This window comes from Mytilus edulis, chromosome 8 (genome assembly GCF_963676685.1).
Source record: "Mytilus edulis chromosome 8, xbMytEdul2.2, whole genome shotgun sequence".
Classification (NCBI taxonomy): Eukaryota; Metazoa; Mollusca; class Bivalvia; order Mytilida; family Mytilidae; genus Mytilus; species Mytilus edulis.
This window is the reverse complement of record NC_092351.1, coordinates 43,175,829-43,202,636: the sequence shown is the minus strand read 5'-3', so window position 1 is coordinate 43,202,636 and position 26,808 is coordinate 43,175,829. Positions and strand designations below refer to the sequence as shown.

The following is a 26,808-nucleotide window of genomic DNA, read 5'->3' as shown; positions in this document are numbered from 1 at the left end:
TTGCGGCAAAATTCAAAACTACATTTTGTGTCATTTTGCAAGTATAACAGATGAGTCAAAATATATCTTGGGAAATTAAGTGAATTTATACTAACTTCTGATAAAAAAAAACTGATTGTGACTCAGGATTAACTTGAAATTTCAACAGAACCAATAACGGACCAGAATCGTTCCATGCAAGTTTTAAAGACTGGTTTTATTTAAAAACAAATTAAAACGTTTTCATTTGTGCGGACGTAGTAAAGAATATTCAGACAACAACGTGCATAATAGTGATATTCATGGACACACCGGTTGAAGTGGACGAAAGATAACAGAGTGATAGTCAAACTCATAGATTGAAAATAAACTGACAACGCCATATTTAAAAATAAAAATACAAACAGACAAATAATAGCACAGAGGACACAACATAGATAACTAAAGACTAAGCATCACGAACCCCACCAAAACTTGGGGTGATCTAGCTCAGGTGCTCCGGAAGGTAAGCAGATCCTGCTCCACATGTGGCACCCGTCGTGTTGCTTATGGTATTACAAATCCGGTACATAGTATAAGTCGCTAGGTCATGTGAATTAAGACCTATTTTTTTTGCAGAAATATAGTATTCATCCGAGCGAAATGTACATTAGTATCACTGCTTAAAAGTTTTGTTCCAGAGCAGACTTATAATGTTGCTTCAGATTATAAAGCTTCGATTATGGTTTTTGTCTAACCTGAGACTTTTGTTGCAAAGGTGAGACATAGCGATCCTACATTACATCTTCGGCGTCTAAAAATATTCACTCTGTGGTTGATATTTTTTGAAATTTCATTTACTTTCTTTAACTATCCCGGATTTCTACTAAATTTGGACAGAAACTTGTTTTTCTGCCATTTAACATTATATTCACTCTGTGATGGGGATTTTCTAAACATTTTGACAACTTTCCTTAACTATCCTGGATTTGTACCAAACTTGGACAGAAGCTTGTTTATGGTCATAACATAGTATTCAGAAGTAAATTTTGAAAAAAGATCCTGTAAACCGTATATATTTTACTGATAAATAGACTAACTTTTTCTTCCAGTTAACATTACATACAGTCTGCAGTTTAAGTTTTTAAAACATTTTTTAGAGTCATACACTATCCTGTTTTTTTTTTTTTTAATTGGACAGAAGCTTCTTACAATCAAAAGATATCTAAAGAAAAATTTTAATATTTTTTCCCCATTTTGGTTGAGTCCTCGACTTTTTTACAAGCATAACTTTTTTCATACATTTCAAACGTTATATGTAATTAACTGTAAATCTATTATGTGCATTTCCCTATCACAGTGAAAACATAGACAACAGAAAAAGAAGTTGAGACACTGTTCCACAGAACACCTACGAATTTTTATTAAAAGTCTGTTCAATAAATCTACCATTTATACTATTTATTTGTATTATTGGCGAGATGAAATATTTTATTTTGGCGCAATTGAAAAGTGTAACAGGGAACTTAGACATAAATCTTGCATATGATTGATTGAGAACGATAACGTCGTCTCTACGTAGTATTCAATCATGCATGCAACTCATTCACTATATACTGGTCAATTAGTTAATGTTAACAAACAATTATACTGTCTAGAACATTGTATGTTAATGTACAATTATCAATAAAAAGTAGAGTTCCAGATCTGATGATGTGGATTTCTGTTTCTGCCGATGAAAAAGTTGATTAGATTTTGCTGTGTTAGTACTTTTAAGCAAATTAAGATGGAATATCAAAACCAACATCAGATTACCAATGTTCAAATCTCGCTAATCTATATAGGTTATACACATACCACATCTTCCTATATCTATTAGGGAATCGCCTTATAGTTTAGACAACTTTTCAGATACTTCAGGATATTTTATTAAAAACATATGTCTCTTTTATTGTAATAATGTAACATCGATTTGGTGACCGATTCGTGATGGTGACAATAAAACTTGTGACTTAGCAGACGTTGGTTTTAGCTTTTGCGCCAGGAGCAAACTACTGTTTATGCAGTCCATTTGCCAACATGCACGGGCGTAACCTTTTAGTCAAGATATGTAAACGCCATACGATAACAAAGATGGTATGTTACTGCTGTAGAATTGGAAGTTGACTCTGGGTGTGATAAGTGTGATAAGATATGACAATGTTTGAAGTGATGCAGCTGTGCTAATATGAATAAAAACAATTCAGACATGTAATTGTTATAATATATAATCTTTGACTGACATTGTAAACTTTTCCTGCATTATTTTATACTCAATATGACTAATATGTTTCTAGATCCTTGCCGGGTCAACAAATTATTTAATTTTGTATGTGAATAAGAGCAATTAAAGTGTTGATCCAGTGATATATCTCCTACTTATATCAGCTAAATTATTATAAATTGTAGTTTGATTTACATACTCGTTTATTAAGTGACTTCCAGTATACGCACAAAATATAAATATTGACAATATTTACTTATTAATACATGTGCTAACTCTTCGATACAAAAACAATATATACTTTACATATACATGATACGTTATCATTTCACTAAATATGACTACTAACTGTTCTGAAAGTAGTCATATTTAGTGAAATGATAACGTATCAGGTACATTTAATTGTGATAAATTGTTCTTGATATCACCATTATATTTACTGTCTGTGTATACATAACAAACGTAAGCGTTTGATGTGTTTTATCCCTTAATTTTGCCATTTGGTTAGGGACTTTCCGTTTTGAATTTTCCTCGGAGTTCAGTATTTTTGTGATTTTACTTTTTTTTATATAATAATAATAGCAGGTTTGGGTTTTGAATGAAAAAAGAAACATATTCTTTGAACAAAAAGAAACACATTCTTTGAACAAAAAGAAACCTTTAACATTATCATATAGGAAAAACCGCTGTAGTTTCAATTTTAAATTTGTTCTATCAATGGCATATGCAAAAAAATAAGTACCGATCACCGGGTAGAAGGAGATGTGGTTTGATTGCTAATGAGACAACTATCCACAAGAGATGCATATTCATAATACATCATCTGTGAGTCGAAAAGACGCACTGCGACTGAGTTCAAAAAGTCTTTATATTGTTTTAAGATCAGCTGATATTATTTTTTTTTAATGTAAGTTTATTTTGTGTAAACAGTACATGTAAACGATTGGAGGATGTGATAATTTTAGGTCGAACTTATCAGCTTAGGTTCATACTATGCGTTCAGTGGTAAGGACATATCAAAGAGGAACGAAATATATGAGAGGGACAGTCAAACTCATAAATCGAAAATAAACTGACAATGCCTGTCTAAAAATGAATCAAAGTTATCGAGCCTGGGACAAAGTGTGTAACGTTATATAAATAAAATACAAAACATATGACGTATATGTTAGCAACTACATATAAACTACTTTAGTCGTGATTTACTATTTTATGACTTATGCCTGATGCATGATAATGCGTTTGGGTAACCTATAGACAACAATTCAATGTTCTGCACGCACACATAAAAGAGACACGATATATAACATATATGATTTGAAAATATACTTTACAGAAACATTGTTCTGTCTTATTGGAAAAGAGGTGCGACAGATACTAGATATACAGTATGTCATAAAGAAGAAAGTGTGTTATATTGTTTCAAAACAAAAATATTTTTCAGTTAAAAAAAAGTAAAAACACAAATATATCAAACACAAAGCAAAATTGAAAACGGTAAGTCCTTATCAAATGGGAATTCAAAAGGTAAATAGATAAAGGAAGGTATGGTATGAGTGCCAATAAGACAACTCCCCACTCATGTAACAATTTATAAAAGTAAACCATCATAGATCATTGTACGGTCTTCAGCTCACACCGAACAGCAAGCTATAAAGGGCCCCCAAAAAACCCACACCACTATCATTTTCCATTTATTTCCATATCTTCGACTATGACATATTTGGTGACTGATAATCCAAAAGAGCCCCAGTAGTTGAATAGGAAAGGTGTCTCTTTTCAGAACATTTGATATCCTCAGTATTGCACAATTTTAGTTTGAAGTGTTTTATATGTTTGATGATCTGGTGTTTCTTGTATCGTCTTTTTCTTTTCTTATACGCTTGGTGTTTTTGATCCTTCGGCAACTGATAGCCATGTGGTTAGACTGGATCCCTGTGAGATACCCATATGTTGGAAAAGAGAAGATCAGCCTATGTGTTTGTCTCATTATTATTGTTTCTACTTTCTTGGAACGTATGAACTTGTTACAGTCCCTTTCGATTTAATTTAAATGTTGAATATTCACAGGTAGACAGACCGTCCTTACACGTCAAATTTTGACCCCGTAGAAATTCTTGTAAGTCATCATTTTGACCCCGTAGAGATTCTAGTACGTCAACAGTTTGACCCCTTAGGATTCTCGTACGTCAAAATGTGTACCCCGTATATACATGACCAGCAGACCGGTCTATATTTTGACCCCGTAGAGATATTAAAACTAAGTCACATCAAAAGATAATAATCAACAATGAAATTATCAAATATTTGAATAAGTATATTACATACTACATATATGATCACAATGATTACTAAAATGTCAAACAACATGCATATTGTTGGAATATAAGTTTTAGATTTTTCAGGTAGGTTTTGTTTATCTAGAATGATATATGTATTCTATCTAAACGTTTGTAGAGGGGGACGTTTATCTAAACATTGCTAAAGCAAGGCAAACAAAACAAAATTGCATACAAGGCAATCGTTATGCTCTGTAATGAAAAGACTATAATTTAGTAAAAACAAATGGTTTCATCAGTACACCGGAAGTACTAGAGCTTTCTTCCTAAATCATTAGTTTTAAACTCATGTTTATCAAATTTTGAAAAAGAAGAAACAATAAACAATAAACAAAACGATATGCAGTCTTTTTCAATCGGATACTTTTGTGTAAATTATTATTTTTTAGCATTTAAATTTTGCTTATAAAAAAATTTACAGGAAAAAATACAGGCCATCTTCAATTTAGTATAGTTATAAAGCTTTTAGATAAGTATTACTACAAATTTTTGCTATTACTATCTTTTTTAATTTCAGAATTAAAACAAAATGTCTGACCAAATTAAAAATGGAATACCAAAAGCAGAAAGTGAAGATTCAGAAAAACGTTTGACATGTCGCCATTATCTGATGCCATTGATAATCATATTAATGGTTTTTGGAAATGTTGTGCTGGGTACCGCTGAGACGCAGTATGGTTATTATGCAGTTCAACGACAAAAAAATATCACCAGTGTTGTTTCAGCATCCCGCCAATCATTATGTGAAGTAAATACTTCATCTATCCGTTTCAAACAGCAACAAGAAGTACAGTCAATAACTGCAAACTGGAATGCGTATTGCCATTTGGCACAAAGTATTCCAGTACTTTTAATGTCTTTGATGGTTGGATCATGGGGGGACAAAATTGGACGCAGAGCAGCATTAATTGTTCCTACATTTGGTTTGTTTTTCAAAGCAGCTTTTTTCGCAATAGCAATAAAACTTGAGTGGAATATTTACACATTTATTATTGCTTTTTTTGTTGATGGATTATGTGGCATGTGGATAACTTTAGTAGCTGCTTCATATTCTTTTGCTGCAGATTTGACTAAATATGGAAAAAGTCGACTATTTGGAATTATCATGATTGAATTAACACTTGGAATGGGTGTAACAATAGGCTCTGTAAGCTCGGGCTATGTGATTAAATTTTTGGGATTTTTTTACGGATCTGTTTTAATTGTTGGTATCACTTGCTTTATTGCTATTCTTATATTATCCCTCCCAGAAAGTGTACAGACTACGGAAAAATTAACAAGTATTTCACAAATAGAATATCTAAAAAAATCAGTATCATTTTATACTAGAAAGGGTCCTTTGAGATACAAATACATTATACTGGCAGTTGTATTTGCCCTAAATGTAACACCAGCTATTGGTAGAATTAACGTTCAATCGTTATACGTTTTGAACTCTCCATTTTGTTGGAATGCTGTTCTTATTGGACTGTTTGGGGCATTAAGAAGTTTTGTCCAGATGATTGTTGGTGTAGGTCTTTCCCGTCTTGTGTATAAATGTATGTCAAAGAGAGCTATGATTATTCTTGGATCCATATCTGCAATCGCTTATTACATGGTGACGGCAGTTGCTGTCGACGATGTAATGATATTTATCGGTAAGTATAAAGAAATCTAAAGTTTCGATAATAAAAAAAAAACAAAAAAAAAACAAAAAAAAACACTATTTTGTTTAATAAGTTTGAAAATATTTCAATGATGTTTGCAAAGTAAATTTCTGCATTCTTGGTGACTTGTACGGCGAATGTATCCTCAAATGAATAGGGTCTATTGTGTTAGGACAGATGTTAGTGGAACCGAAAAATATAAAACCATGACATCAAGTATTTTGTAAAGCTCCCTATTACTAAACTTATTTGAATTATCATGCGCAGTGCATATAATGAACGTTGGTGTTATTAGCAGCATCGCCTTATCGGTTTACAATTACCAATAAATGGTATATATAGTAAGATATGTTCAATTGACAGTATATGGTATTTTACCGACAGTAATTTTCACAACCAGACCTCAAAATGCAGTTGATCTCATCTAATGAAATATCATATTTTTTTATGATGAGAGATAAATCTATGCATGCTTGAACATACGTACTAGTTATTACCAATTTTCGGGAAAAGAACGGTGCACAATAATCTTTGCCATATGTTAACGATCGTTCATGGAATGAAAGGACCGTTACAGTTACACTTACATATGTTATGTATAATCTAGTAAGTTACACGTAAGCATTACATTTAAAGAGTTATAATTTATTTTCAGCTCCAGCAGTTGGCCTCTTTGGTGCATATCCTATTACCATAATACGGGCAATGATGTCCCAGTTTACCCCAAAAGATAAACAAGGTACAATTTAATAAAGCTTGCTACAATATATATGTTTAACCCGCTATTACTAAAAGGTCCAACCAAAATAGGTCTACTATTAATTTACCATTACGTCGTTGTAATAGTGCAATGTTTTAAAACTAAGGCTTTTCTACCTCAGGCATAGATTACCTTAGCTGAATTTAGCAAAACTTTTAGGAATTTTGGTCCTCAATGCTCTTCAACTTCATACTTTATTTGACCTTTTTAACTTTTTGGGATTCGATCGTCACTGATGAGTCTTTTGTAGACGAAACGTGCGTCTGGCGTATATACAAAATTTAGTCCTGGTATCTATGATGAGTTTATTTAGGTCTAACATTAAATCGGAATAATACACAAAACAGAAAAACTAACAATAAAAATAGGAAATTTATCATTAAGTTATTTCGATTTTAACTTTCGATCTTAACTAATGTTATGTGTACAGTCGCTTTTTTAAATCGTCGCTGAAAAATTCTTAGGTAACAACCATTAAACTTAAAAAGGGGTTGGGGTACGTAAAAGTATGCTTATCCCCATTTGAGAAAAAAAATCCAGTTTTTCCCCAAACCTTATAATGTTAGATATTGGGAACAAAATATTTGATTGGTAGCGTTTAGAAGAAAAGTTCGTGCTTCGCGCGAAAACTATGTCGGACTCAGACATAGCCCCGCCCCCTTGTAGTAAATTGATTGCTCCATTTTCAATTAAGCATATATTACAATATTACAGGTGCAATGTTTGGAAGTCTAGCTGCAATTGATGCTGTATGTTCTTTGATCGGATCTGTGGCCTCAAACGTACTTTATGGTGCTACAGTTTCAATATATACAGGACTTATATGGCTTGTGTTTGGTGGCTTCCATTTGGCTGGCTTATTATTATTTGGGTAGTGTATCGTTCTAATCAGTATTATATTCAAATATTTCTGTTAAAAAACATCAGATGAATAGCAATGTTTTTATGTACAATTGTAAAAACAAATACCTTGATTAAGTCGACAGACATTTACCGATGTTCAAATAAAGGCACCAGTAGTATACCGCTGTTCGAAATTCATAAATCCATTGATAGAAAAACTAAAACTGAGGGAAACACATCAAATATAAGAGGAGAAAATACGACACAATAGAAACACAACACTAAAATGCAACACACACAGAATCGAGCTATAATATTACAACGGCCATTTTCCTGACTTGGTACAGGAAATTTCAAACCTAGTCAATCAATTAGGAAGAAACAATTCAAAATTTGAGAGAATCGTATGAAATCGGATAGAAGCGAGACCGAGTGTATCGACAGGGTAAGCGTCTGCTATGCTGTCGTCAGGGTAAGCGTCTCCTGCTATGCATATAAACAGTATAATATATTCTAACAAAATAATCACATAACCAGGCTCATCTGGATGGCCTTTTACTAATGAAAGAACGTTGCTTATAAAAAAAGGTGAATAAGATTAAAAGTATTTAATGTAATAGACCATGATATACCAATTGCCTTTATAACGAAATGTAAAAATGCCATCTTAAGTAGTGGTATGATTCTAATAATGCATATTACAAAAAATACGAATGTCTTATCAAATGAATGGTAAATGTATTGTATTTTATTATGAGGTGAAATTAATCTCACTGACTAATACATTTTAAGATATAAAAGTTTTAAATTAGCATATAGCTGATAACGTGGTATGGGCTTTGCTCATTGTTGAGGGCCGTACGGTTACCTATAGTTGTTATGCTGAGTTCACACGTAATTCGAATTCGATTCGCATTAACTAAAATTAGTTTAATTCGCATTCGAAACGTTCTACGTCCTAGTAGGTAACGTCAATTCTAATTCGAATTGCAATGCGCGTCAAATTCGCTAAACTGTCCAAACGACGTTGACTTTTAATTCGAATTAACAAAAGCGTATTTCTAATGCGAATTGAATAAAATTTCGAATTAAAAAAGAAGAGTGTGTGAACGCGATTAGCGAATTCGATTCGCATTCGATTCCAATTCATTTCGAATTAAATATACGTGTGAACGAGGCATTAATTTCTGTGACATTTGTCTCTGTTGGAGAGTTTATCATTAGCAATCATACCATATTTTCCTTTTTATAATTTTTTTTTAAAATTATATATTGGTTTTTAATTTTTGTGACATTTTATCTCTGTTGTAGAGTTGTTTCATGGGAAATCATACAACATCTTCTTTCTATAAATATTTTATATATTGGTTTTGATTTCAGATTGTTGTTGTATAAAGAAGCAGCTGAAAAGAAAAACGTTGAAGACAATACAACGGAAGATGTTAAACTCGTTTATGTTGTGAAGCTGTAATGCGCTTATATCATACTATCTTTAACATTTCGGACGCGAAATTAATATATGAAAATAAAATATCCGGATTGTTTCATTCAGAACTCCAATAGGAGATAGACTTCGCAATAGCCGCATTCTTGTACATTAATATATGTAAATAATCTATGGTTTATAAGGAACGAATATGTCTTGTGTTGTTTCTCGACCTACAAGTTTCGATATATAAGTATATTAACTATATGTACAGTGATCATTGTAATAGCATCTACAGTGCAATACTCTCCAATTTTGGATTAAGATGAGATTATTTAGGAAAAAAAGCACGTGAATTCCAACTGTCCTTCCCCTTCTCGGTTCGGAGTAATGTCCATATTTTTGTCTCCTTTATAATACGGGAAATATAGATATAACGAAAATCCATAAAAAAATATTTCGCCTGCAAGTATCGGAACGTTCCTAACAGTAACAAACCAGCATTGGTCTAAGATAAAAAAACTGAGGATTCGCAATTGAAAATAAAATTTGCATCAGGTCAGGTTCTTTCTTTCAATCGGGTATGGATGTGTTCTGATTGATACTTTTGTCTTAGTCATTAGTTGTTATTGGCTTTGAACAAGCTGTCAGTTACTGCGAGTATTATCAATTCTGTACTTTTTGTCTTTTTGTTGTAAGGGATGAGGAATGGATATATACTCTGCCTTGTCCTGTGTTTTGTCTGATGAGTTGATATAAAAGCAGAAGATATGGTATGATTGCCAATGAGACAACTCTCCACAAGAGACTGACTTTTATAATTTGTTTTATGTTGTGCTGTTTCACCACTGTCCTACGTAAGGGAAAAGTTGGGCTCTCACAATGTGTTTACCACGCAACATTCTTTACTATCCTGACCAAGCAGGAGTCTGCAGTTAAGTTGTTGTCGTTCGATCATGTCTGTCACGTTGTTGGGGTTTTTTTTCTCGAAAATTAGGCCCTTAATTTTTTCAATTGAATTGTTTTTATGCCGGATCTTTTTATAGCCGACTCTACGGTATTGTTGAAGGCTCCACATTTAGCCATAGCTGCATACATCCCCTTCATTTGAACTTTGGTGGATAGTTTACTCATTGGCAACCATACCATATCCCTTTATTACTATATAAGACTATAAAAATCTTGGTCCTGATCGAAAGAAATTACACAGTAGAAATTCACGACAAATATTCATTTCGAAGTCATATGTGTTTATGTCTTATACATCTTTGGATTTCAAATGTTTGGGTTTGAGTGTTCCTGGTGAAGGTAGAACCAGTGAAGAGTCCGAACGTACGAACTAAACAAAGTCTTGAATATATATGTATCACGCAGAGCTTAACTTGTGTTTCCTTTTAGCATACCATTCTCTTAAAGAAAATGAAATTTACAATCTTTCATTTCCCAGTCACATTTTGCCCCCCCCCCCCAAAAAAAAAATCTAAAATATAACGCAGATAACATTAAATTACAAATTTGAGCATTATCATAGTTTGAAGTGAATATATTTTAACTTTTGCAACAATGCACTGTGTATAAGTTGAAAACAGGAAAAAAACGGAGGTGACGAATCGATAAAAGTCAACTTTTCTGAATTAAATATTGATATAAAAAATAAGGTTTCTCTTTCGAAAAAAAACTACGGACGAACGCGCCGATTTAAGGACGGACGAACGGAATAGACAGACAGATGTTCTCTATTATATTCTTTCTAATTTCTCTTTTGGGTCGGAATTAAAGCAAGATTTGTTTAAGATCTGCTTACCCTTCCGGAGCACCTGAGATCACCCCTAGTTTTTGGTGGGGTTCGTGTTGTTTATTCTTTAGTTTTCTATGTTGTGTCGTGTGTACTATTGTTTTTCTGTTTGTCTTTTTTATTTTTAGCCATGGCGTTGTCAGTTTGTTTTAGATTTATGAGTTTGACTGTCCCTTTGGTATCTTTTGTCCCTCCTTTGTTTAAAATGCCGAAGGTGAAAAAATAAGATCTTACAGTGACACCATTACAATAAAAGAGGGACGAAAGATACCAAAGGGACAGTCAAACTCATAAATCTAAAACAAACTGACAACGCCATGGCTAAAAATGAAAAAGACAAACAGAAAAACAATAGCACGCACGACACAACATAGAAAACTAAAGAATAAACAACACGAACCCCACCAAAACCTAGGGGTGATCTCAGGTGCTCCGGAAGGGTAAGCAGATCCTGCTCCACATGTGGCACCCGTCGTGTTGCTTATGTGATTACAAATCCGGTAATTAGTCTAATTCGGTAGGTCACATTCATGAAAGGGAAGGGGATTGTAGTTACGACGTAAGGAACATATCCGATATCATTTGTGAAACGGTTATTCCATAACGGTCAACCAACTCGTGATGGCGTCCGTAAAATTTACGAAGGGATGATTTCAACTTCACCATTTGGAATTCTTGGTTTAATAGCTTCCTTGTGAGCCGTAACCCTCTATCAAGAAAATCATGATAGGAAATGCAAGCACGGGAATATCGTATCAATTGGGAGATATATACCCCGTATGCATGTGCTGCTGGAATGTTGCTACTTAGAAATGGAAAGTTCACAATTGGAAAGCTGAAATCATCTCTTTTGTTGTAAAGTTTTGTTTTCAACCGACCCTCATTGTCAATTTCTAGATGTAAGTCAAGATATGAAGCCGACTTAACTGTATCTGTAGTATCCTTTATCTCCAATTCGATGGGATAGATGCGTTCCACATAGTCTCCAAATTTTGAATTTTTTAGTGAAAGAACGTCATCTATATAGCGGAAAGTAGAGTTAAAGGATATTGCTAACTTCTTATCTTTCTTCCTAAGAAGTTCCTGTATGAAGTCAGCCTCATAATAATAAAGAAACAAGTCTGCAAGTAGAGGGGCACAGTTTGTGCTCATTGGGATGCCGACAGTCTGTTGAAAAACACGTCCTCCGAACGTTACAAATATGTTGTCAATCAAGAAATCAAGCATCTTGATAATATCGGTTTCAGAGAATTTTTTGTTTGAATCAGAGTGATTCTTTACAAAGTATGATTTATCCCCCCCTAAGACAAGATACTTGTATCTACGTTGGCCATTCTTTTTTATGAAGCAAAGTAATACCAACTCTTTCAATTTGTCTTTTAGTTTGGAATGTGGAATACCTGTGTACAGAGTAGAAAAGTCAAAAGTTTTAATACTGTTACAAGATGAAAGAGAGTTAGATTGTATGTAATCTAAAAGATTTTTGGAATTTTTAAGTATCCACATCTGATTCACGCCACCTCTAGAATAAGCAGTTTCACAATAACTTTGAAGCCCGTCTTGATAAAATAGATGTTAATAATTTAGAAAGAGGTTTCGTGGAATAAGTAATCCCACTTTTGCACTACTGTTTTTAAATCAACATGATATATTAGCTTGAAAAGATTATCTTTTTCTTTTATATTTTGAAATAACACCACGCATTGATTATCGTATCTCAAGTTTATTTATTTTGTATTTCAAAATCGATCACCATTTATCTATAATTGACCTTTTTAAATTGAGATTTATAGGTACGTTTTGGTAAAACTTTTGGTTTACTCGTTGGTCAATAATTATGGAAAAGCAAGGAAATCTCCCTCCTCCGCCGCAGTATAGTCATGGTAAGAACTAATATACTTTTTTTTTTAAATCGTTTTATTTAGAAGATTGGTGATTCTGCAACACTCTTGATCATTAATTACTCGGATTTTTCTGCCGGACATGATCCGTGTTACACATGTATCTAATGTGTTACAGTTTAAATAAAGCCTCTGTTTGAGTTAATCGTCACTTATGAGTCTTATGTTGACGACACGCGCGTCTATGGTACAAAAGTATAACATGTTTTTTAACTTACAGAAAGGAGACTCATATATGTGTTGGTATAGTTAGCTCAACGAAAACAGTAATACAATTACTGATTTGGGAAAATTACTGATTTATTTGACAGTTTTTATTCAAATACATTACATGTGTTATCTTCAAACTGTTTTCATCACTGTCACTTTGACCGATTTTGAAATAGGAATGTTAAAGGTCTTATGAAACTAGTTTAATCCAATCTGGTGTGTAGGTGCCTTCGCAACTCAGAAAACTCGTCATTGGTAGATGTGATAGTTATTAATCAAATCTGTAAGTATATAAAAAAAATACAACTCTGCACACGAGACCACATGACACAGACATTAACAACTATAGGTCACCGTACGGTTTTCAACAATGATCAAAAACCATACCGTATGGTCTTTTTTTTTTGGGGGGGGGGGAGGATTTTTTTTAAAGGATATCTTCTTCTATGGTTTAATCAAATTCTTTCTACACTTAATAGCTAGGCATATTGTACAAACTTTTGTATATTTTGAAGACCATGCATATTTTAGTCTTTTCAAGTGTGTGGGTTTTTATCGTTTGCTTATATATTGACATGAGTTTGTTTATAGAAATTAAAAAATTTCTTTAATCCACAATTTGTGAGTTTACGATTCAAACATTGATTCGGGTAACCAAGATAAAAAAAAAGTGAAGACATATATTGGTATTTCCAGCGATAATAAGAAATGTTTTTGTTCTATGAAACCTGGTAAACATCAAGAAGATAGTAACCTATGACAATCACACTACATACTTATATCATTTGTATAAAAGTGATATATATTATACGTTATCATTTAAGATATGAAATTTATCATTAAGTCATTGTTGTCTCGCCTGCGACGTATGCGACATTTAGGACTAGTATAAAACTATTCCACAGCTGCGATGTAAATTATTTGTATCTAATGAATGTCTGTAATTTTTTTTTCTGTCTATGAACAAATAACCTCAAAAATGTGGCGCACACTGAATAACCCGCGAACAAACAGTCATTCCTTAATGTTTAATTCAAAATTCCATTTCAAGCTGGAGTATTGATTGATTGATTGTTGGTTGATTCAAAATTTGGACTGCCACTGGAAAATGAGGGTATATTGAAAATAGGGACAGAAATTTTGCCTTGCAACAGGCCACCTTAAGACCCCTCAAAGAGTTGTTGCAAGGGTTCTTAACGTACAAAGAGCGTGGCACTCTCTTTACACGAGGCATCGGATTTAACGTCCCCCTTCTGACAGGACGTGACTGTGAACTTGATACATCCCGCACAGCCAATCGGACGCCCCACTTCGGTAAGCGTTTTACTGCCGGTCGGGAGAAGACAAAGTGACCATATCTCTATACCCGTCACCCTTGGGGTGTCAAGCTGGAGTAAATCTTGAAAAAACGTTCATGACAAAATTATGTCTATGAGCTGATAGACAAAACACTGGCTGCCAATCAGAATACGCGTTTCATTCAAATTCAAATTATAAAGCTTTATATTTCGGAAGGTAGAAGACCTGTATAAGTCATTCTTTGTATGTATATACCTTATGTTATCAAGTTTCCGTCTGTGACATGTCCATTGTCCTTGACCTTATTATCATGGTTCAGTGACTGCTTGAAAAAAATCCTTTTTGTAATGAGTATATATAGGACAATTATTAGTGGATTCCTTGCAACATCTACATGTGTACATGCCCGTCAGACATATTTCATGTTTAAGCAATAGGTCAACTATACTTGGTTATTGGATGTTTGGAAGGTGAACATGTTTGTCTGGCAGTTCTCAACCGACCTTGAATTCATTTTCATTGTTAATTGGTTAATGTTAAACTTTTGTGGTTCGTTCGTTTTTTCAAGTACTGTAAGCAATTATAGGTCAACTACATTAGGTGCATGAATGATTTTGTAGTGTTCATTACTACCTGGCAGATATCATCTGACCTTTGCCTCAAATGGTTCTTTGTTTTGCAACTTATCTCTCGTCTAATAAGGACATATAAGAGTTGTTCCGATGTTAATAAATGATTATGCATATCATACTGCAGGTGGACAACAATCGACCGTGGTCATCACATCACCAGCAATGTTAGGACCACAGTTTCGGGAAGTACCATTACGAACCCAATGTACAGCCTATCATGCTGATATAATGACCTCTACACGATATGAAACTGGTACACTGACTTGGATTAGCATTGGTGCTTTGTGTTTATTTGGGTAAGAATAAACAATTGTATAACGGCCGTTTCTTTTTCTTTTTCCTATTTAGGGTCATAGATTGATTTCGCCGATTACGTATAAAAACATTATGGGTATAAGCCTTACAAGAACTATAATACAGTATAAAAAAAGAGTTGCAAGGAATAATTACATCCTGGCGTCATAATCGCGAAAACGAGGAGGGAATGAGCGTAACGGCTATTGTAAAAAAAACAATGCATGACCATCTGTAACGGATTTTTCAAAACGATCACGAATGCAGCACTGACTACTTGCAAATGCTACCGACAAAGATAACCTCTAATGTAAGATTTCTAACACACGTTTGCCACATATGGAGCAGGATCTGCTTACTCTCCCGGAGCATCCAGTTGCGTTATGTGTTTGTTTTGCCTTTTTTTTAGCCAAGTTGTTGTCAGTCAATTTTGAATGGTGAGTTTGGTTGTCCTTTTGGTATCTTAATTTCGCCTGTCTTTTTCTTATTAAGGAATAATTCCTCAAATATTGCGTAATAAGACAGTAAAATAAAAATAATAAATTCTATGTACATATATTGATATTTGAACATTGTATTGTTTTAATTATTTAACAATGGCATTGTAATGGATTTACATATGATACTGGCCCTACGGTTTAAATGTCTTTTGTGCAGGACCTGTACGTTCTTGATACTCTTCTGTAGGGGTTGTTGCATTTCTCTTATCAGTTTTTTTACTTGGAGTTTGGTTCGTTCCTTAGAAATTTTGGCTTATATCTTGTGTTCTCTTTTGATTATTATTCAGTTTTTTTTTTTGTTTTTTTTTTCTATGTAAACCATCTGTTGGAGTGTAAGTGTTTATAGCTTCCAATCCCGAGTCATGATTGTACATGTATGTATTGTCGTTGTCTGCACTTTTGTTGGTATTAGTAACAGTTTGATCATTACTGAAAGGAGCTATAGATGATTTTGTTTGACTGTCTTTGGGGATTGGTTGCAGTATTGATTGTGATATCTGCACAGAGTCTTCTGTTTCCGATTTATCCTCATTTGAACTATCGTCTTCTGTGTCGTCCCTTTCACTTAGGTGCAAATTACACTCTGCTTGTCTGTGTCCTTGTTTGTTACAATGAAGACAAACCCAGTCATTTGGACACTGTGAACATTTGTGACCTTTCTGTAGGCATTTATTGCATGAGATTTCCGCTTGATTGTGATTTTCTTGTCCTTGGTGAATAACTGTTGCTCTGTATTTACCAATAAGGATAGATCTCGGTAAAGCTTTACTTAGAGGAGCTACCATTGCGATTCTATCGCCAGTTTGACAATTTGATAAAAAAAAAAACACCATCTACTCGCAATCGTTCTCTGTACATTTTGATAACCTCGCATCCGTGGTAATCTAAGCTTCGCTCAATCTGTCCGTCCTCGGCGGAGCAAGGCACATTTTTAACACGTATTTTCAGGTAAGTTGGTCTTTCATTAACCATTATCCTTGGGTTTCTACTGCATGTACTGTAAACCTGGATAAATTTTATTCCGAATTGTTATTCCAAATGTAATGAGGGATTCTCTATCGATATCAGAATCAAAATAGATTCTCCATAAACCTCGAACACGCTGCAACCCTTTAAGATGACTGGCTGGGCATGTTGTAGCGTCAATGGTTTTTTACAGTTCTATGTTTGTTAGAAACTGGTCTCTGCTTGGTTTAGTGTTGCCAAACAAGTCGGTTTCTATATAAAAACTGGTTTTACATCCTCAACATCATAATTGGTTTATGTGTTTTGTTTTTGCAATATAGAAGAGTAAGTCTCGTTTTAACTTTTTTGGATTCGAGCGTCACTGATTAGTCTTTTGTATACGAAGCGCGCGTCTGGCGTATATACAAAATTTAGTCCTGGTATCTATGATGAGTTTATTTACCCTGTCTAGGCAACCAGTTTTTCCATACTTAGATTGTATACTGTTCTCTCGATTTTTCCGACGTAGTCGTTATAGTTTCGGTTTGTGCCCTTTGAACTTAAGGACGCTTAACTATGGCAACAGAATACGCATGCTCGAAAAGCTTTTCTGTGATTTGACAAAATGCTGTCATGGTGGGTGATTTGGTTGTTTTTGAAAAAACGTTTCGTTAATTATATCGTGATGGAAAACAAGTAAAAAACTATAAATATTTAAACTAGATCTTACAAAGATTTATATTTTTATTAAAATAATTGTTTTTCCAAAAGCTCTTTGCATCCGTGACAGATGTTTATTCGGAACAATTAGATAATGTTTAATGTAAACTTTGTTGTACGAACGTACATGACTTTTAGAACGCACCTACGCATGTGAGATTTCCGCGGGGTTTTGGTGAATGTAAACAGAAAGATACGAGGACCGAGAATACTGAACACAAACAGAGAAAACGTTATTTAAATGGTATCTTTGTACTTCTGACGGTTGTCGAAATGATAGTTTTAAACATATACTCAAATTTAGATACGTCGGATATCTTTTTTAAAGATAGTTCTTGTTATCAATTACCTTTATTTTTTCTCTTCTTAATCGATATTATAGATTTGAATATCGGTTTATTTCTATCGACTTAATCAAGGCAATACTAATGTTGTTTTCAATTGTATATCAATACATTGTTACTAACATTGTTGACAATTTTTACAGAAATATATTAGTATTCCTCATTCTGTAACGATAAATTACCCAAGTAATAATAAGCCAGCAACATGGAAGCCGCCAAACACAGCCCATATAAGCCAAGCATTTATTGAAACTGTTGTACCATAAAGTACATTCGAAGCCACAGATCCAATTAAAGAACATACAACATCAATAGCACCCAGACTTCCAAACATTGCACCTGTAAAATAGGTTATAAATGTATAAACACTTTGAATTATTTTTAAGCGACGCTAAAAAAAATAGACTGTAAACATAACATTATTGCAAATCAAAGAAACTCGAGACTCAAGTTCCTAATGGTATTTACTTTTTGTGTACTGTCGATTCATTATTATTCGTTGGATACCAATTTTCGTGGTTTTCGTTAGTACAGGTGAACCACGAATTCAAATGTTCAACGAATTACACATGCATTTTCGCAAAAATCATTTGATGATTTAGAGAGTATAAGTAACGTTCCAGTGTTGTAGGATTTCCAAGATAAAATTTACAAAGACGATAGCTTGATGTTGTCATTAATTCGGGAAAATGTAGAGATGAAAATCAAATTGCAATAGGTAAGTTAAATTGTATATATGATTTCAGATCAAACACAAAAGTTTGAAAATTAGATAGAAATAAGTATAGGTCAAAGTACGGCCTGCAATACGGGGCGTTAGCTCATGTACACCAAACAGCAAGCTATAAAGGACCCAAAATGACAAGTGTAAAATAATAAAAACTGGAAAACCACAACGGTCTAATTTTCATCAAAACGAGAAACGAAAAAAACGTTTGAACGAAACCAACAAACGGCAACCACTGAAAGCCAGGCATCCGACAGGACAGATGCAAACACATTTTCAGATAACGTGGTGTTATGAAGAGAGTATTTGGTATCTAAAAAAAAAAATACGGCCTATTGATGTAAAGGGGATTGAATTATTCTTGATAAATACTATGCAAAAATATATTAAGTATTTTAACGAACTATGCATTTAGCTTAGCTGTATTTGGCTAAACTGTTAGGTATTTTGGTCCTCAATGCTCTTCAACTTCGTACTTTAATTGGCCTTTTTAACTTTGTTTGATTCGAGCGTCACTGATGAGTCTATTGTAGACGAAACGCGCGTCTGGCGTATATATTAAATTTAGTCCTGGTATCTATGATGCGTTTATTTACAACCACTGGGTCGATGCCATTGCTGGTGGAGATTTATTTCCCCCAGGGTATCACAAGCCCAGTAGTCAGCACTTTTTATGCTAACATGAATTGTCATTGATATGGTTATATTTATAAATTTACTGTTTACAAAATATTGATTTTTTTGAAATACTAAGGCTTTTCTACCTCAGGCATAGATTACCTTAGCTGTATTTGGCAAAACGTTTAGGAATTTTTATCCTCAATGCTCTTCAACTTCGTACTTTATTTGGCCTTTTTAACTTTTTTGGATTCGAGCGTCACTGATGGGTCTTTTGTAGACAAAACGCGCTTCTGGCGTATTATATCAAATTAAGTCCTGGTATCTATGATGAGTTTATTTAAAAATAAGCGATATATAAAGATAACAAAAACAAAAACAAAGATTACACAGGAAACCATATTAATTTAACCAACATTTATTTTAATGTGCACAGCCATCTGCATGTTAATATGTTATACCTAATTAGATGAAGTTCATTAGAACCAATTATTTCGTGGACTATTAATTAATCACATTTTTAAGTGTCATTTTTAACCAATACTAGTACTCATATGTTTACACCAACATGTCTTTACTAAATACTCCTTTCCGAAAAGATAGATAAAATTTCTGGGTAAGGGAACGTCTAGGTACTGCAATGCCATACGGTTCCAGAGCACCTGAGATCATCCCCAGTTTTTGATGGAGTTCGTGTTTCTTTGTCTTTTTTTTTTCTATGTTGAGTTTTGTGTTTTTCTTTTTAAGCCACGGCGTTGTCAGTGTAGATTCGATTCATGAGTTTGAATGTCCCTCTGGTATCTTTCGTCCCTCATTTGCAATGATGACATACTAGGAGTGAAAAATCTGCCATGCCGAGTCAATGTAATGAGCCAATATTTAATACTACTTTAAGACACCAGTCTTGGTCAAAAACATTACCGTTGACCAAATGTAAAAAGTCTTCATAATCTCGATCGCCCTCTAGGAGATTAGATGCATTTTTTTCACATCTGTATCATATCATCTGCTAGGGTAACATTGCAAGAGAATTATTCTTTTATCACTGCATGTTATTTTTTTTTAAATTTAAGAGAGATGCACATGACAAGCGATGCATAATACATTTTCTCCAATATACAGACTTGTCAGCACATTCAGATATTGATGATATTCTTTCCATTAACAATCCAAACTGTTGGGTACCATTAATATAACCGCCAGAGCCAGAAATTTTAAAAAATACAGACACTGCTTGCTCTGCTTCATTTTTAAAGAATTTTACATAATATGTGTAACTTTGATATGTTAGAATGTATAACTTTCAATGCTGAATGTTAATCTATTATTTATTAATGTATAACTTAATGATTAAATATGAAACTTTGAGTTTTACAAAGATCAACTAGTATTTGAAAAGCATATCAAAATCTATAGGAGACAACGAAGTGGGAAACTTTGCCCTAAGCAAGATAGATAAAATCCTGTCCAAGGTTATACTCATAAAAGATCTGAAATTCTGTGTGATAAACTCTGCGAAGGACTGGAAAATGTCGAGTCAACAAAATCTATAAATACCCTTCCATCAGAATTTAAGGATTTCTGCAATAGAATAAAACAAAGTGTTGATGAGTAAACGCTGAAAAGATATAATTTATTTTTGGTTCCCGACGAATCCTTTAAAATTTTAACTTTAAAAAAAAGATTTTAACTTTAAAAAAAAAAAATTAACTATAACAACGGTCATATGCAATTTCATTCGATTATTCTGTGTGTGTATTTATTAAATGCTATGTCGTTGTAATTTAAGGTCAGGAGTACCGACATTTAGGTTCATTGTTGGGTTTGGAGCCGGATTTTCTTAAGAGAACAGAGGAGGATTATTCAGAGGCAGATGAATGTTTGGAACCAATCATTTCAGAGTGGTGCAGAAGAGAAGAAAACCCTTCTTTAGATCAACTTGTTTCTGCTTGTCATACAGTTAATCCAGATATCTTAAACTGTAAGTTAGTTTTCTTCTAATATGAAATTCATTATACTTTTTGTAAATTTGGAAAGTCAAAGTTATAATACATTTCAACTTAATCGGAAGTTTTCATGCATCTTAAATGGTCAAATTGCTCTTCGATTCAAATGCTTTTAAAGATCTTTCAGTTGGCAAAATAAAATTATCATGCACTATGAGGAAATACAAAAATCTGGACTTTAATACTGTCTTACATTCATAAATTTGGAGATGTCAGAGTACAAACCCTTTATCCACTTATTACTATTGATACAACTGCACACTTTTTCCAACATACAAATGTTTATTAATTTAACTGCTATACTTTCTAATGTTTTATTAAAGTGTTTAACACTGTTGTTTCCCCCTATACGTCTGTTTTAAATCTGCACTTTTGAAAAAGTTTGTACAGAAAAAAATTAAAATCACAAAAATACTAAACTCCGAGGAAAGTCTATATTCACTGGCAAAATCAAAAGCCCAAATACATCAAAGGAATGGATATCAACTGTCATATTTCTGACATGGTACAGGCATTTTATGTAGAACATTGTGTTTCCGAATTATTGTTTGATTTAAATCTCGTTTGCCATAGTCCATTCAAGTATTGAACACGGTTTGTAATGGTAACCAAGTTTCACACGATATAAAAGTATTTTTGAAATCACTGGTATTAAAGAGATAATCGTAACTGGAATTTAGACTATCCCAATATGGCGACGGAAGATATAGGTAAAATCTTTACAGTCATGTTTTCTCAAATGTAGCATGTTTTGTCAATAGTTACTCAGCTGCAAGTTTTTTTTATACCATTACATCATATTTGAATCGTAACGGTGCACTGGAATTGTCGCTTTGAAAATTGCCGTTGCGATTATCTCTTTAATTCCAGTGAAAAATACTGTATATTTAAGCTTGATATAATAAAACCCGAAAGTGCGTATGTTAAAAGTTAACCAACAAAACTGTCATAGACTATAAATAGAAGAAGATCAAAAGCATTATATGTATATTGGATATGTTAGATACTTAAGTCAACTGAAGTTCTGGGTGTTTTGTTTCCCTGACATCTCTGTTCATTGCTGTTATGTAATAACTTTTTTACAATAGCTTTTACAATTACAGATAAATATTTTTACGATGTATAATACCGGAATGTCAATGTGTTAACATATGAATGGATGTTATCATTTTTTTTCGTTTAAAGTTGTGTTTACAAAAGAGTTTTGATAAATTTACAATTAAAATTTGAAAGTTTCTTCATATGTCTGATATTATTAATTTCATGCTATTTTTTGCAGGTAAACCATTACCAAGATCACTTAAAAGGTGCTTCTAAAACATTACAATTTCCTTTACGAGGAAACGCACGAGATTGCAGTCCTTCTGCATTTAGTTTCATCGGATATACTTACATTCAAACTACAGAGATATATATTGAAACCAAAAACCAAAGACCAACGATTAGCGAGGCGTATTGAGGCATTAAGTACGAGAGAGAATGGTCTTGACGAACTTATCACTGCCTTGGAAAAATCTGAACAACCTCATGTTTCATCAGTCATAAAAGGTTCTTTATTTACCATTTTTGTTTAGCAGACAAAATTATAAGTGTCCTTCTCCGTGACAGCCATTATTTTTGTGTGCACTTTTATTGCATTCGACAGGTAATTTTCCATTCGTGATGCGCGACTCATAAACGTTTGATGATGATGGATTGCTGTTTCAGGTCAAGTGCCAAATCAATTAAAAGTTTCATAGGCTGTGGATTTTTTTTTCATATTTTCAACGGCTCCTTTATTGTAATATTACAATTCAATGACTCGAACAACTAATATCAAGTGATGTCCAATTCCCATGATTTTATAAACCTGTTCCTTTTCCCAAGAATATATTAATAAATCTATAGCCTTATTTGGCAAACTTTTCGGAATATTGAGTCCTCAATGCTTTTCTTTTTCATATTGTATTTTACGTGATAAAAATTTTTGATTCTAGTGTCTCTGGTGAGTTAGGTATAGACGAAACGCGTGTCTTGATTACAAAATTGTAATCCTGGTATTTTGACAATAAATGTCTTTGTCGTGATGCTTGCGTAAAAAAAGTTGAAAGTTTTAACCAATTCTTGTGATCAAATTGATGTACAGCAAATATAACCAAGCAAATCTTGATTTCTGTGTGCTGCAATGCATATTGTTGCTTTTTCTGTCAGAAATATTTTAATTTATTATGCAATGCGAATGAAAACGTTTTAGTATTTTCTTGAATAATACATTGTATAGAAATGTGAATTTAGACAAAATATATTATTATTATTTTTTAACATAAAATAATTATTCATTTCAGATTCAGTTACTGATTTAAGTTATAATGAAGATCCAATTGATGAGATGCAATGTCGTGAAGAGAAACCAGAGCCGTTTAAACCTGTGTCTATGCTTAATCCTATTTTTGGTAGACGACACAATTCCTTATCTAATTAACATGAATTTGACGACGGCAGAAGTTGTATATCTGAGATATCATTTGCTAGTGGATCATTAAATTTAGAACCTCAGGCAATTTTAGCTCAGATAGCGGAACTTTTACTTAAAGCTGGTTTGAAATTTTCTAAATGATAGCAGTGAAGAACATGCCATTAATAGGGCATTTTTTATCTTCGTCTTTCGAAATTGAATAGCAATGTATGTGCAAAGTCATTGACTTCATTTTGAGTTCAAATTTGTACGCAACACTACATGATATGACGACCGCATGTAGTGTTTGCAAAATAAATATTTGCCATCTCCTATATTTTTTTTAAGATTTGCCACATCCTAGTGTGAAAAGACAGAGTAGTTTATGTCAAAATAATAACAGATAGATATATGCAGGTCCAGAACGTTTTATTTACACTTTACAAAACAAATGTTCAAAGATAGATGAAGGGTTGGCACCAACAAACTTGCTTTAATCAGTTTCATTGTGTGTGTGCCTCTTCAACGTCAGAAAACTGTAATTCAGTGGTTGTCGATTGAAATTGTACACCAGTTTTGGATTTCGTATGTTGTTTTGTACATAAATTAGGTTATTGCTATTCTATTTTGAAATGTTTCACGGTGTGTTATTTGGCGTCAATTATAGCTTAATACTTGGAATTTGATTTGCTTATTATTGAAGACCATACGTTGAACTATAGATGCTTACATCTACATCTACGTCATTTGGTCTTTGGTGGATAGTTGTATCATTTGAAACCATATCGAATCTCATTATTTCAGATTAGTATCATTAAATGTTAATTAGTACTAGTATTTGTCAAATAGTTATTTAAGCGTATCAAAATGTAACACAATTCAAAATGAAAAACAGCTATAGCGTGATTTATTTACAAAACAATAAATACAAGTAGCAACAAACTACAACCACTGAATTACAAGCTCTTGAAAATTCTGTATATACTGTATATTTAGCAGGTGATATTTTATTTTTATATCGTGGGGACACTAATTTAATGGACCCATAAATTCGATGGTAAACATTTCATAATCCATTACTCTAGTGAAGAACCTCAAACAAAGTATTGAGAAAACAAAAGAGTCAAGTGTAAGTAGAAGGTAAATTATCAACAACAACAAAACACTACAAAAGTTTTCCGTCAATATATTTATTTTATTTGGTAATTCGAAATGGATGGTTTCCTTTATCAATGGGAAATAATTAACAAAGAAAAGTCACTTTAATTCAAATTCTGAATTATAATAAGGTAAGTAAAATAACTCAGCATTCCTGGAAAACATGTCTTCAAATACAACTATTTAACACAAGTGAAAATCTGGCACTGCCAACTGATGCTCTTCAAACGGCACATTTATTTTAAAAAATCATTTTCTTTTCAAGGCTCCAAAATTCTATGATACCAGAAGTATAAATAAAAACAGCTTGTATTCCTGATTTTTCCTTTGTATCGATACATTTGAAATTGTTTAAGGTAGATGGGGTGTCTTAATTATAATCTATAGAATTTTTTAATAATTTGCAAAAATGTAGTTTATACCGTCCTTTTTTTTTTTTAAATAATAAAAAGGGACTTATTTTAATGCTACAGGTTGTTCAAAATTGACAGATCTTGTATAGATTATGCATGGAAAACCCAATTTTCTGCCATAAAACGAAAACTGCACCATAGAATTTTGAGATAAAATACGAGAAGATAGCTTTAATAGTATTCTTTCGGATAAGAAAAAGAAAAAACGAGGTCACCGGACCCGTTTTCTTGCTACATAATAAAAAAAGAGAAATTCCTAACACATTTTGTTGTAAAATTACCTTTATCTGAATTATCTGCCCTGACATTTGAGTTGCCTCCCCTTATGTGGCAAAGTTTGAAAATATTGAATCAAACAAAAGTTCCTGTTTATTTGTAAAATACAACCATAAATATAATAAAACATCTCATTTTCTATATTGAAATGAAAATTCTTACACATGAATTACCTACTACTCTCACAATTTGCACACTCTATCAAAGATCTAGACCGATGTTTTCTCATATTTCAAAATCTAAGATGGAGGAAGACACCCTATCTACCTTAATATGTCTATATACATCAGTCGGTCCGAGAACACAATTATTTCGTAGTGCATTTCTTTTAGAACATAAATGAAAATAAAAAAAATCCCACCTGCGCTTTCTCAAAGAAACTTTTACAGTGTGTTGTACTACTTTTGGGACAAATTATATCAAAATTATAGAAAACTTCATCGGCTCTAACTCAAAATATGGACAATTTTATGTTTAGGGCGTCTTGAAATCTTTTGACAGCTTCCGAAGTGCTAATTTTCAACCTTTTTCAGCTGGACCAAAGCACTACTTTCCTTTAAAAATTTGTAAGGGGTATAAAAGTTAATGGCAAGTAACCCACTCTCAACACTAGGGACTATATTTGTGAACAACGAAAATCAAGGGACGACAATTGTGGTCTCGGACCAGTCTATGTAAAGGCTATCGAAAGAAGCAAAAACCCTATATGCAAAAACGTCTTTTAAGAGGATATAGTTATTTCGGTGGAGAAACCTTGAGTTATTTATCGTATTTTGAACAAGATTAGGGGAAGATGGATTAGTGACCGTTTATTGTCTAGTTGCAAATAGCTCGTGCATTATCAATACAATATAACATGACGAATAAATATTGATATAATATTACATAAACGAAACTTTCTAAAGAACAAGTTGACAGTCCAAAGAAAGATGTGTCGTATAAATAGTTATCAAAGGTACCAGGATTATAATTTAGTACGCCAATCGCGCGTTTCGTCAACATAAGACTCATTAGTGACGGCAGCCGTATAAGCCGGACGTATCGTCATGCTGACTCCGAGTCAAAACATATCGCATATGGTAGGTAGAGAAGCATTTCTTGGTTTGACCAAGGTAGAAATGGAACCCTACATTCACAAAAATTATGGATGTTTAAAGAATCAAAGGCTTGATGTTTTGCTGGCGTTTTTTTTATGCCAGATTTGGAAAATGCTCTTGATTCATATCCCACTTCTCAAAGTAGAAACTGATTGTTATATATATGCATAGTTATATTACTATAAATCATTTCAAAATATTTTG

General features: G+C 33.1%; 2 protein-coding genes across 2 annotated transcripts in view; both read left to right on the top strand.

The window, feature by feature from the left end:
- The first annotated feature begins 4,535 nt into the window (after nucleotides 1-4,535).
- On the top strand, nucleotides 4,536-9,445 carry LOC139485626 (lysosomal proton-coupled steroid conjugate and bile acid symporter SLC46A3-like). Its single transcript, XM_071270246.1, has 5 exons — nucleotides 4,536-4,626; nucleotides 5,078-6,197; nucleotides 6,862-6,945; nucleotides 7,681-7,837; nucleotides 9,190-9,445. The coding sequence occupies exons 2-5, from the start codon at nucleotides 5,090-5,092 to the stop codon at nucleotides 9,278-9,280; spliced, it is 1,440 nt and encodes a 479-aa protein (XP_071126347.1). The 5' UTR covers nucleotides 4,536-4,626; nucleotides 5,078-5,089; the 3' UTR covers nucleotides 9,281-9,445.
- A 3,406-nt stretch (nucleotides 9,446-12,851) lies between these two features.
- LOC139485625 (lipopolysaccharide-induced tumor necrosis factor-alpha factor homolog) overlaps nucleotides 12,852-26,808 on the top strand; it is a 36,120-nt gene continuing 22,163 nt past the window's right edge. Inside the window, exon 1 of the mRNA XM_071270245.1 lies at nucleotides 12,852-12,913. Within this exon, the coding sequence (XP_071126346.1) occupies nucleotides 12,868-12,913 (46 nt within the window). The 5' untranslated portion in view covers nucleotides 12,852-12,867. The remainder of the gene's footprint in view (nucleotides 12,914-26,808) is intronic.

Coding starts and splice junctions, on each gene's coding strand:
- LOC139485626 (XM_071270246.1), top strand. CDS start 5,090: ATGTCTGACCAAATTAAAAATGGAATACCAAAAGCAGAAAGTGAAGAT. Junction 6,198..6,861: donor CGATGTAATGATATTTATCG/GTAAGTATAAAG, acceptor ATTTATTTTCAG/CTCCAGCAGTTGGCCTCTTT. Junction 6,946..7,680: donor TACCCCAAAAGATAAACAAG/GTACAATTTAAT, acceptor ACAATATTACAG/GTGCAATGTTTGGAAGTCTA.